We start from the raw sequence: 14,306 nt of genomic DNA on the forward strand, positions 1-14,306 counted from the left end.
TCAATCCTAATTTATTTCATATACTAACATACTAAATCTTGTTTTTTTTATTTGAAAATATAAAAAAATTATGGGGATGAGCCACTTTTGAGACGCACCCGGTATAATAAAGACAGTACCGAGTTATAAATGTAGTTTTTATTTTATCCACTTCCTATCACCTTCCTTGCTTTAATGGAACAGATTTATGTTTGCTCTAATTTACATAATAAGACATCACTTAACCAGAAAAAAAATTACAACAATCATATTTTTTTTCTCTCCCTGTTGCCGATTCTATTATATCTGTGGAATAGATCCTGTTTTGATTAATATTAGGGGTTGTAAATGTTTGACTAAAATTAATAATTTATTATTAATTTCAAAAATTACCTAATTTCGATGATAAAATTTCTTCTATAACGTGTATTTTATTATTTTTATCCTTTTTGGACTCTAAATTGTTTTTTCTAAACTTTTATTTAAAAAATCTTAATAAAATATAAAAAAGTTTAAATACGATATATTTTTAATTTAATTATAGCTTCATTAAAATAAAAAAATTACCCGGCTATGATACGGAGAGTTCAGGTGTACTTGAGAAACGAAAGACAGTGTTGTGTTTCTCGGCAGAGTCGTCAGGGAACGACCGTTACGACAGAGACAACCTATCTATCGCTCGTGTCGCACTCGTTATAACCTAAAACAATAACACAACAATAACAAGACAGTGTCTGACCGCATGTTCCAGCTATTTATGAATGAGATGCTCAGTCTATATTTTATTTTAAGTCTATGATCGAAATGCTCCTAGTTGCCGGGGTCGGAAATTTTAGACTTCTCTGTCTCTTCTGTCCTTGTTTGACACATTGGAATGTTTGATACACTACCAACGAGTATTTATGAATGAGATGTTCGGTCTATCTTTATAATGTCTTTGTACAAGACATAAATACACTGTGTCAATTTTAAAACTCCCCACCCTTAATATCTATCTGGAAGTTGAAAATATGAAAGATCGGAAAGACACGCCAATTTTATTTGTAACGGGGACACTTTAAATGAATATTTTTAGTATTTTTCTTTCAACCCTTTAGGAGGGGCGGATGTCACCCTTACAATCTTAAATGGGAATGAGAGTCAAGTGGCACATCGTTTTAAAGGGCTTTTAATTCTTTTTTCAGTGGTATCCTACTTTGTTGATTTTTGTCCAGAGGTTTCCGAATAATTGCGTTCCAAAGTTGCAGAAACAATTAGATGTGCCTGCATTGAGATTTTGGTTTTCAGGCTAGTGTTTACACAAAAATTATTGTAATGGGTCTCCTTGTAGTACAAATGATTGGTGGTAACATGAACGTAGCCATTACATTCTTCTAGGGGGGTCGAAATATTAATAAACAGAAAACATCATAAACATTAACGTTTCTTTTCTCAACTTCGCATGAGTGGCAACTTCCAGGGGGGCATGGCCCTCCCCTGCCTCCCCTTCGCTACAGCCATGGATGGCACCGTTTGAAACTTTGTTTTGGGATTGGCCAAAAAATCTCAAAAACATCAAAAAGTAATGTAAGTCATTTACATCAAAAAGTAATCTAAAAAAATGACGAGTACCTACCTAGTTAATTTGCGTTTATTCGATGTTTTATCTCTGAAATTCCACAAAAAGCCTTGTTATTCAATCAACAAAATCTAAAAATACGTTGTTCTCTTAACAAAAAAAATCATGTTCAGCACATTTAAAAAATGTAGCCAAAACAGGAATATCACTATTGTTAATTCGCTTTCGCTTGTTGGGCTGTTAAGTGATAACTTTTATTAAGTGCATAAAGTGTGAAAATGGTTTATTCTCTTCAAGAAAGAACTGAAATTATTTTCATTTATGGAGAGGTTGGAAAGTGCGCACGAAGGACGGTATTGGTTTTCAATGAAAGAAATCCAAATCTTGAAGTAAGTCACAGATATGTGCTGAATTTGGTGGCAAAGTTCTCCGAAACTGGTTCGGTGAGTAATAGAAAAAGAAATAACTTACGAGTGATGAATGAAGGAGCTCAAATTGAGGTTTTGGGATTATTTACTGCAGAGCCCACCAGCTTCTTGCGGACAGTAGCACAACAGACAGGAATATCACACGAGATTGTAAGAAAAACACTGAAAATGTATAAATTCCATCCATACAGAATGCAGATACTTCAAGAACTCTATGACGATGATTTTGATAGAAGAATAGAGTTTTGTGAAATCATGAGTCGTCAAGTCAACGCCAACCTTAACATTCTGCCGAATCTTCTGCCGTTTTTCCGATGAATGTTCATTTTTTCTAAATGGAAATGTTAACAAACAAAATTGTCGATATTGGAGTGACGAAAACCCGCATATTTTTCGAGAAGGACATACACAATATCCCCAAAAAGTTAATGTTTGGGCTGGTATTCTTGGAAATGCCATTATTGGTCCTTTATTTATTGAAGAAAACTTGACGGGTGATCTGTATCATAATATGCTTCAAGAGACTATTGATCCTCTTATCACCCAAGAGCTAGAAACACAAATTGATGCAGATGGTAATCCAGTTTTACAGGAGAATTTGTTAACATTCCAGCAGGACGGTGCTCCACCTCATTATTTTCTTCCGGTTCGACAGTGGTTAAACTAGAGATTTCCGGGTATATGGATTGGCAGAAGGGGACCAATTGAATAGCCTCCAAGATCACCGGATTTAACACCATTAGACTTCTTTCTTTGGGGATATCTTAAATCCATTGTTTATAAAACACAACCTACTGATACTGGCTAATACGTTTGAGACATACATGGTGGTACCATCTGATTCTTAATAGTTGTCTAAGGTAAGGAGCTTCCATATAATAGGGTGGGGATTATTATTGTTCTGTATACAGCAAGTTTCATTCTTGTGCACAAGTCATGATTGTAGAAAACCCTGTCTTTTAATTTCCAGAGTGCTCTTGAGGCGCTGCTACAAGGAAAAGGTACATAAGGAAGAACAAAGGATAAGAATTATGCTTTTAAGAAAGGAATAATGTTAGGTGTCATCTGTAACTAGTCTTGTAATAGTGAAAAATAAAACTATTTTTACTTAACGCCTCCTTTTTGCTGTTAAGACTAATCTGGACGGGGCCTACTTTGTTTACGCGGAATACAAACCGCGGTCCTTGGCCATATCATTGACAATGGACTACCGACTTGGCGAGTGTCTAAAAATCGACTCTTACTCACGAGATATCCGATATCAACCGTCCTCGAACCGGCGTGAATGAGCAGTGCGCATTAATAGATTTTACGTTCTTGCCATGGAACAACAGCACGAGAGAGTTTTCAGACGGTCATCCGTCCATTCACTCGCATCGTTTAACGTCGCTTAACTTTGGGGATCTATCAGGAACCCCCGTTTTTCAACATAGCTAGGCCATTGCCCCCGTGTTAAATTAGGGTTTCATAAAGATAGATTTCTCTTGATAGATTACTAATTATAATTTTCCATAAGATAAGAGTACGATTTAAACAATGCTCCTTCAAGGTCGTATTTTGGATATTATTACTCACATTTCATTTTTTTATCTCGATAACAGAAGTACATATTATATACCTAAGTAATTATAATAAAAAGATATTGGAATAGAAACGGTTTTTAAAAATGTAAAAATATTCTATAGGTTTTATTTATTTTTATCTGACATTTAATAAGTGTCCCAAGCATGATCTATTACGTTCATATCTGGTGAAATAGTCTGAAGACATCGTAAACACAGAAACATCAGAATGCAGGAGAGCTAAAATGCTACCAACCCTCACGGCTGGAATTCATAAATTACTAGCGTGTACCAGCGACTTCGTTCGCGTCGAATTAATCATTTATAGTGGTGATGATAAAGCAAAGCAAGAATTTCCATTACCATACAGACTGGATAAAATGTTCTCACATTTATGTCAGCATGAGAAAAAACAATATGGCTATATTATTATATAACTTGGTAATATTTGAAGGGTAATTTCATCTCGTTGGAATTTGACTTTCGAAAAATCCGTTTGCTAAAAATAAGCTAAAAATTTTTTCGAAAAATCCGTTTGCTAAGTTAAGCAGAATCGTGGTTAAGAAATTACCCAACTTTTATGATTTTTTAAAAAAATTCAAAATATGTAAAAAAACCAAATAGATTATACTTGTCCAAGCGTTTTCCAGAAAGACTAACCGTTTTTTTAATAACAAATATTGTAATATTTGAGGGGCGTTTTCACCCTCTTGGAATTTGAGATTCAAGAAAACCCTCCTTATCGAACCTCTACACTCCACAGTCAATCCATTTGCCAAAAATCAGCTTCAAACGTCAAGCAGTTTAAGCAGAATCGTGATTACTCAATGGTCATATTTTATGAAACACCCTGTATAAATTTTTTAAAAATCTTAAAATATGTAAAACAACAAAATAAAATAAACGTCTTTAAGAGTTTTTCCGAAAAACTCACCGGTTTTTAAATAAAAAATATTTTAATATTTGAGGGATAGTTTCACCTCCTTAGAATTCGAGTTTCGAAAAATCCCTTCTTATCGAACCTCTACACCCTAAAGTCAATTTGTTTTTCAAAAATCAGCTTTTTACATCAAGCGCTTTAAGCAGGATCGTGATTAATCAATGACCAGATTTTTCGAAACACCCTGTATACATTTTTAAAAAATCTTAAAATATGTAAAAAACCAAAATAAAATATACGTGTTTAAGCGTTTTTTCGGAAACTTGACCGTTTTTTAAATAAAAAATATTGTAATATTTGAGGGGTGGTTTCACCCTCTTGGAACTGGAATTTCGAAAAATCCCTTCTAATCGAACCTCTACACCCTTGAATCAACCTGTATGCCAAAATTGAGCTTCTTACGTTGAGTGGTTTGAGCAGGATCGTGATTAATCAGTCACTTAAGGATTTTATATATTAGTATAGATAATAAAATATCAATAAGCATTTCTTATCTTACCTTTTTTTGTTAAAGTTTGTGCAAAATATGTGAACAATACCTACATATTAAAGGTTGATTCCCACTATACCTTCCGTTTCCATTCCATATCCGTTCCGCATTTTTTATTCTATTGACGCTATATCACTGAAAAAAAGGATCTCTCAGTCGAAATGAATATGACTTTGACCCAATCTTTTGGCGCTTTTCAATAGGGCCAAGAACGACGTTTCTTTGCCCAAAGCATTAACTATCTTTTCGTATAAGCTTTAAAAATTACTTTAGAGAATAGAAGAATCTATCTGTCCAAAGTACCGTATGATCGAATAAAAACGGCGTCAGCGATGGCTGTGAAATGAAGATCGCTGTCATTTTATATGTAAATTTTTATGGGAAATGTCATCGATCGTCATTTCCCAGCCAACTGGACGCCGTTTTTTTTTCGATCATACGGTATTTCACTCTTGACCCAAAATGAATATGCAAAGAAGTCTTGCTACAAGAACAATAGTCTCTTTGATTGTAATGAAGTTCATAAATTTCGGAACTCATTTCTGGGACATCATGCAAAAATTCTTGATTGAAAAGGGACATTTCTTGATTAAAGAGACACTTTTCTTAAACCAATAGCGAATACTATTGACTCAGCTAAAATTTATTTTGATATAAGAGAAGTCATATACAGGCATATTAGATACGAGGTATATTATTTTCGGATAAATTTAGGTTATTTCTGCTTCTTCACTCTTGGTATTTTTTGAGGTGGTTCATCACTCTACAAATTACAAAAAATGTTACGATTCATCACGATTAATCAAAGTAAAGCAAATAAATTATTAAAATTATAAGCTTTGGTCAGATTTTGAATTTTTTAATACGACGACTTGAAATTCTGAAATTTTTGTAATTATTTGCATAAAAAATCGATACCTATATTCTTATTCTATAGTCACGCATGCATTATCTAAACAGGTGCATTAGGTAAATGTCTCTTACCTTCAAATATAGATAAATGCTCTAATTTCCATTTTTTTAGAAACTCCTTTAAAGAATCCATATATATCCTAAAATTTGTCCATAAAAAATGACAAATGCATGTTAATAACGATCACTAATTTGCTATACTATATGCAAAGTAAATTAAATCATTATTATTATAATAATTTAAAAAGCAAATTATGCAAAATTCCAAGTGAAGTGATTCCAAGCAACAAAACCCGTGCGTACTATGATGTGCGACCTATGAAATGCGACGTACGACTGATTGGAAATATACTGACTGATTGTATATACCGTCCTTCATCATCGTCGTTGCGTGTCGATATTATTTTTCATCAAAAGAGTATTTAGCTATTGGAAAAATGGCCATGTTTCTTGAATGAAGTACTTCCTAGCGTATTTTTCTTATTTATCTTAAAACAAAGTAATTTGCACTTGGTCGAATGAAAATAGATTCAAGAGAAATTTTCGAATTTTTCAAGAGAACCAGTTTTCTTGAGTTAATAGAGTTTTTCTTCAGGCAAAATATTTTCTTTTACGCTAAAATGAATTCTCTTGTCACTATTTTTTTTTCAAGAACGATGACGACTTTAGTTCAAATCTCTCTTTTTTATCAGTGACGTAAGCTTCCGTTCCCTATCAGTTCCATATTTTTCATTGTATCTACAATTTATATCATTACGAAAGTTTTATTTTAAAAATTTGTATCTTTTGAAAAAGGTAATATATTTAATTAAAAGGTGAAAGAATAAATAAGTATCAGCAAAATTTTAACAGAGCTGGTACAAATGTAAGAACTTGACAACGCTGTTTCCGATACGCTTCAGTCCGTCCGCCAAAAAAATGTATGGAAGGAAAGTATATGGAACGGAAGGGAAATGGAACGGATAGTGTGCATTGTCCTATTCATTTACTTTTACAGGAATCAACCTTAAGGTGCATGGATGCTGACGACTCGTGTACTTGTACAAACATTTGTTATTGGGATATACTTGCCATGTGGTGTAAGCGGTTTCCTTGTGCAATTATTTGTCACTCGTCGCGCCGCGTGAGCGTCAAGCTTGTTGCAAAAAAATGTTCTTCACACAAATAGCATACTTGCCAAGTACGCAAATATTTGCGTACTTGACAAACATTTCTTATTGGCATATACTCGCCATGTCGTATGAACGGTTTATTTGTGCAATTATTTGTCACTCACCGCGTCGTGTGAGCGCCAAGCTTATTGCAAAAAATGTTGTTTAAAAAGATAGTATACTTGCCAAGTACTCAAATATTGGCGTATTTGGCAAGTACAGGAGCAGTCACAGTCCGCCTTTAGAATTAATATTTAAAGGCGAATTGGCAAGGATACTATTTTTGTAAACAACATGTTTTTTGCAACAAGCTTGGCACTCACGCGGCAAGACGAGTGACGAATAATTGCACAAGGAAACCGCTCACAGAACATGGCAAGTGTATCCCAATGACAAATGATTGTATTAGTACACGAGTCGTCTTAAAACTAGTAAAGAAGCTCTGTTAGTCGATACACAATAATTTTGGACATAGGAGACGGAATTTTGGACATATGGACTCTGGAGACGGTCCTGACATATATTACCCAATTAGAAACATGTACCAATTTATTTTTCATAATGTGATTTCCGAGAAATTATCAAAACTCTTATAAAATAAGTATCCTAACATTAAATTTTGTCAACCTTTGTACCCGGTGGGTATTTTGATAAATACACTCATAATTCGATGATTGATGTTGATATATGCATTTAAAATTATATATTTATAAAAACGCTCTATGGAGAGCCAATATTTGTATTACTATATTATTATTTAACGTTGCTAATGTTTTAATTCGTTGTTTTAATTCTTAAATCATTTTTCTTTCTTACAGTCTTTTACCAGAATGTTCTTAGTGTTCTTTATGTGGTTTATTTAAATATTATAGATTTTTTTATTTTATTTTCTTTTTATTAAACTTATTTTTTTGTTGGTGGTGCCAATTTCTGTTCAAAGTATAGCGCGAAATATGTGTTCTTGGATTCTGAATACAGTTGCTTTTTACATAAATTATACATTTTAGTTGTTATGTGATTTGTTTTAATTTCAGGCGACATTCTCAGAACTTAGGAGAAGTGATCCCTTTCCAAAGGTATGTAAACACTGCTTCCAAAATTAATGCAATACTAAATGTAACTGATAGAATCTAATAAAATAATCTTGCCAATATATAAAAAGAATCCAAAGCAAGAGTAAAATGATATATAAAACAACCTCAGTATGCCCAGCTGGCAAAGGAGTACGACAGGGAGACACAATATCCCCAAAACTGTTCACAGCAACACTAGAAGAAATCTTGTCAACTACACTGGGCCATTAAAGGTTTTAAAAATAGATGGAGAATAGTTTAACCATCCAAGTTTCGTTGATGACATATACTTTGCCACGCCCTTTCTAATTTGAAGTTCAATAAAACACAAGTTTGCTTAATCGGTAATGAGTTGCATAGAGGCCACTAGCTTTTTAATTTTAACAGCCGGGTGGTCGGGGTCCAAAGATATTATTAAAAGGGCGCCACGAGATTATACTCTATGAACTCGGCATAAAAGGAGTTACTATTAAGTAGACTTCAACACCAACCTCGAACTATTGAGTGTAACTACCATGAACTTCAAATATGCTATAACTCGTTAAACTTAAGTGACTCTAACTTAACTATGAGACTAGACTGCAAATAATACTACTAAAATAAAAGTTAATATTTAAAGAAATGGAAATGAATAAACTTTGAAAAGTAGAATAAAATTTAAATCAAGAAAACTAACTAAAAGTATGACGTCATAATCCCCCTTACTTAAACTAAATACAATATCCTGGGTGGATTACAAATATCAAACTAAATCTAAACTAAAATTGTACAGTCTTTCTCTACTCGATTGTACTTGAAAACTTCCTCCGGCTGAGCTACGGTGTATAGCTACAGGGTGGCTACGGCGGTGCACAGCAGCTCGGTGTACTGTCACTGGAGCCCACGGATGTCAGCAGACGTACGGATGCCGGGCAGGTGTATGACTTCAAAAGGTGAACATAAAAACCCTAAATAATATTGGTCGTCTTAGAAAAGAGCCTCAATTATAGAACAAGAACTAGCACAACGTGTAGGAGTTAATAAAGGTAATAAAGAAGGACTAATCAAATTTGAACTTTACCTCAACGAGGGTTTATGATGTCCAACGGGTACCTCTACACGGACAACAGGAACGGATGGAATTCTGGACTGTTCTGTGCTACGGTCTGGATCGGTCTTCTTGCTCTACAATTACGAACAACCAAATAAGATTTAAGAAAGATAACACTCAACTAATCTTTCTACACCACGTGGGCGTGGAAAAGTCGAAAACCAGTCAACAATACGAATAAAAATCAGTGGAGCATTAACTTAGAATAAGCAGAAGAATTATAGCATACCTTGGAACTATTCGGGGACTTCTTGGGCACGTGGAATCGGAATATCGGTCGGAAAATTAGGCTATTTTAATCTCATTGCGGAAATTGGTCGGCGGTCCATAAAAATCATCAAAATCCAACCACGTCTCTGACCAAAGGTGTTTCGGAAGCCTTAATCCTTCTTTACGAAGACTTGCTATTCACCAACAGGGAATACTTCACGAAACGGCAGCCAGTTCTTCACGACGACATTCGGACGGTGGGTACACAAGAAGTGATGCAAGGATTCGATTTCATTCACAAAATCAGATTTCAACCGGAAATCTCCCTCCAGGATATAGATAGAGAACTATATATCTTGACTAGTCCAACTCACAAAAAGGCATAAATAAAAAACGATGTTCTAGAATATTTTCTCTTCAGCCATATTCCATAGCCGGTCAATGAACGAACTAAACTCAGAAATTCCACAATTAAATGAACGAATTGCACACTGCGATCCACATCAAAAATAACCAATTTAACTACGAAATTTTATCTGATAATTATAAAATTTCAATAACCAAAACAAAGGATAAATAAATCCAAAAACATCTGATTTGATCTGACAATGACAAGTGACAAGTGATGACCAAAGATAAAGAGAGGTCGACAAAAATTCTAATGCTGGGCGGCCGTTTCCAGTGACAATATTGTTGAGCTTATGGAGTGTAGAGGTAGTTGAGCTGTAGCTTGTATAATATCGCGGTGTATATTCGGTTGCATAATGGTAAAATACTAAATAAAATAATATTTAACAATAAAATTATAGTAGACATGATGCAAAAATAATAGTTATTTGCGATAATTTATGAGCTAGCACACAGAGGTCGTTGCGAGGAAATTTGACTGTTACAACTTAATTACCAATAGAATAGAATTAAATACAAGCAGCATTAAAGTAGGTCTATAACAGAACATACCATACCATACCGCTATTACTCGCTGACGAGTATTTGACACGCATCAGAAGATGGTCACGCAAGGCGTTTTCTTTCATGAGCTTTTCTGTGACTGAAAAGCCCGATACGTGATGTTATCTGTCTACCGCACTCCAGACATTCAAAAATCTTATTGCTTTGTTACCTCTTTACTTTTTGGTTGTCGCTCTTAACTGACTTTACAATCCTTCTCCAGTCCCTTCTATTGTGAGCTGCCTCTTCCCACTCATTCTTCTTGCTAATTTCCTTTAAGTTTTCATGGAAAATATCCTTGAACCTTTTGAGTTGTCCACCCGGCCTCCTCTTACCGTCTACAAACTCACCGTAAAGCAGAGATTTTGGTATGCGGTTTTCTTGCATTCTGCATACGTGACCAGCCCATCTTAAGCGGGACTCTGTAATCATGACTTCAATACTCTCGCAGTTAGCTTTTTCAAGGACCGATACGTTTGAGACATGATGGAACCATTTTATTCTTAAGAGTTGTCTAAGATGTGTCTGTTGCAACTTGTTTAATGCGTTCATGTGTCGGCGGTACGGGACCCAGGTTTCGCTTCCATATAACATGGTGGGACTTATTATCGCTCGTTACACCGCAAGTTTCGTTAATAACAGAATACTGGACATATTAAAAGAATATATATACATATATTTGGGGACATATTAAAAGAATATATATACATATATTTGGGACAATTAATACACAGCTCAGGATCTCTATTACCAGAAATCAATAGAAGAATTAAGGCCCGTATTTATAGTTGCGTCTCGAGACGCCAAGACGGTCTTGGGCTCTTGAGAGCGGAATCCACAGAATACACGAGCAAACGTCATTTTGGAGATTGCGATTTTCATTTTGGATAGTTTATGTGATATGTGGATAGTTTCTTAACCTAACTTTTTTAGTAAACAAAATAAATCCCTTGTAAATCCGTTTTGTCTGATTAAACAGTTTTGAATATGTTAGATGAGTTTGAGGATATTTTGGACCATGTAGAAGAAGAAAATCGTCTTCGAGTTCCAAAACGATATATAAGGGATGCAGGAAATCCAATAGAAATGTTTAGCGAGGGGGAATTTAAATACCGATATAGGTTTAGCAAGGCTACAATTACAGAAACTGTTTTACCTCTTGTAATTGAAGACTTGCAAAAACCTACCAATCGTGGTTTACCTATTCCCCCGTTATTCAATTATTAATTTGTTTACGGTTTTATGCGACTTCTAATTTTCAGATAGTAAGTGGAGACTTGCATGGTGTTAGCCAACCTACAATAAGCCAGATTATCAAGAGGGTGTCCATTTTAATAGCAGAACATTTAAGTGAATTTGTGTGATACACTATTTGTGTGATACACTATTAAAATGGATTAAAGACTTATTTAATCTATGCCTTGAAAAAGGAATAATCCCGTCTCAATGGAACAATGCCATAACGATACTTCTCCATAAAAAGGGCGATATCACCGAGCTTGAAAATTATAGACCAATAAGCCTTCTTTGTCACTTGTATAAGCTGTTTACCAAAATCATTGCCAAACGTCTCGAACGTAAACTAGATTTCTATGAACCAAGAGAAGAGGCAGGCTTTAGGAAAGGTTATGGAACAAACGATCATCTTCAAGTAATTAAAGTCCTGATAGAAAAATCTGTGGAATACAACAGGCCCCTAGCATTGGTGTTCGTTGATTTTCAGAAAGCATTTGACACAGTAGAATTAACATCAATAATAGCAGCATTGGAGCAGGGAAGAGTAGATTATAGGTATACAAGGCTTATAGAATACATATATAGTAATGCCACCAACTGTAAAACTTCACGAAACAACAGATAAAATTGAGGTAGGCAGAGGAGTTCGACAAGGGGATACTATTTCGCCTAAAGTTTTTACAGCTGTCCTTGAATACGCAATGAAATCACTCTCTTGGGAGAATAGGGGCATAAATATCGATGGTGAAAGGTTGACACATCTATTCGCAGATAACATCGTCCTTGTCTCACATAACATCGGAGATTCAAAGCAGATGCTCGAAGAATTAGTGCAGGCCTTATTAAAAGTCGGTCTCCGGATAAATACGAGTAAAACGCAAATAATGACAAACTTAGTGCTGATACAGAACATCAGAATAGGTGACGCCGACATAAAAGAAACACATATATACAAATATCTCGGGCACGAAATACAAATCGGAAAGAACAACCAAACACACGAGATACAACGCAGAATAGGTTTGGGTTGGGCTGCTTTTGGCAAACTGCGGGAGACCTTTAAAAGTGATATACCTATATGCTTGAAGAGGAAAAGTTTATGAACAATGCGTCTTGCCGGTAATTACATATGGAGCGGAAACTCTAACATTAACGAAGAAGTCAGCAGAAAATTTAAGAGTAGCCCAGAGAGCCATGGAGAGAGCCATGCTTGGAATAACTAAAAGAGACAAAATTCCTAATAACACTATCAGACAAAAACCAAAATTAAAGACATAGTGGAACACGTAACTCGAATGAAATGGAGATTGGCAGGTCATGTGGCGAGAACATCTAAAGACAGGTGGACTAGAAGATTGTTAGAATGGCCTCGAGCAGATAAACGTAGCAGAGGCAGACCACCGACACGTTGGACCGATGATGTAAAGAGGATTGCTGGAAATTGGATGATGACGGCCCAAAATCGAGAGACATGGAGAAATATGGAGGAGGCCTACGTTCAGCAGTGGACAACGATGGCTACATGATGATGATGATGATGATGATGATGTGTGATACAACCATAAATGGTTGAACAGCATTATTATTCCAATAATACTGGCTTCGGCTTATGCAGATGATGACAACAAATGGGATACATATATTAAGAATATAGAAAGAGCTATAATACATTAATTTGCAAAATGTTGAATAATATTTTTTCAAAAATCTAACCCTCTTCCTTTTTATTTATAATTGGAAGGTGTAAATTAGCATCTTCAAAATTATCTAAATTTTCCCTTAAACCAATATTATGAAGAACAGCTGTTGCACAAATAATAGCAACAGTTGTTTTGTAAACCTCGGAGACATGGAAGATGTTTTTTCCAAGTCCCAAATAGCCTTTCAACATTTCGCGTTCTTCTGTGGGCAAAGTTATACCTGGTTTCTTGTTGATTACCTAGCTGTAGAACAGGAGTCAATAGAAATGGCCTACATCTATATGCATTGTCTCCAAGAAGTAAACCAGGAATATCATTCCTTTCCATTAGCATTCTTAAATTACTTGGATCGAATATAACACTATCATGACTTGACCCTGGATATCCAACTATAATATCTAAAATTTCCCTTTTGGGACCTGAACATTTAGACTAAAAAAACTTTTGCAATTTGGAAATACTTCCACATTATTGCATTATTCTTGATTATCTGGCTTATTGTAGGTTGGCTAACACCACGCAAGTCTCCATTTACCATCTGAAAATTACAAGTCGCATAAAACTGTAACAAATTAGTAATTGAATAACGGGGGAGAATGGGTAAACCACGATTGGTAGGTTTTTGCAAGTCTTCAATTTATAAGAGGTAAAATAGTTTCTGTAATTGTAGCCTTGTTAAACCTATATCGGCATAAATCCCCCCTCGCTAAACATTTCTATTGGATTTCCTGCATCCCGTATATATCTTTTTGGAACTCGAAGAAGATTTTCTTCTTCCACATGGTCCAAAATATCTTCTAACTCTTCTAACATATTCAAAACTGTTTAATCAGACAAAACGGATTTACAAGGGATTTACTTTGTTTACAAAAAAAGTTGGATTAAGAAACTATCCACAGATCACATAAACTATCCAAAATGACAATCTCCAAAATGAAAATCGCAATCTCCAAAATGACGTTTGCTCGTGTATTCTGTGGATTCCGCTCTCGAGAGCCCAAGACCGTCTTGGCGTCTCGAGACGCA

The 14,306-nt window shown here is 35.0% G+C and overlaps 1 protein-coding gene across 6 annotated transcripts in view; it reads left to right on the plus strand.

Moving 5' to 3' along the window:
* LOC115889806 (hypoxia-inducible factor 1-alpha) overlaps positions 1–14,306 on the plus strand; it is a 388,607-nt gene that overhangs the window by 66,172 nt on the left and 308,129 nt on the right. For 3 of the 6 annotated variants that reach the window (XM_030909881.1, XM_030909882.1, XM_030909883.1), the window contains exon 2: positions 8,055–8,096. The exons of the other annotated variants lie outside the window; for them this stretch is intronic. In XM_030909881.1, the coding sequence (XP_030765741.1) occupies positions 8,055–8,096 (42 nt within the window). The remainder of the gene's footprint in view (positions 1–8,054; positions 8,097–14,306) is intronic. 6 annotated transcript variants of the gene reach the window in all.

This window comes from Sitophilus oryzae, unplaced genomic scaffold (genome assembly GCF_002938485.1).
Source record: "Sitophilus oryzae breed Bouriz unplaced genomic scaffold, Soryzae_2.0 scaffold_847_pilon_pilon, whole genome shotgun sequence".
In the NCBI taxonomy this organism is placed as follows: Eukaryota; Metazoa; Arthropoda; class Insecta; order Coleoptera; family Curculionidae; genus Sitophilus; species Sitophilus oryzae.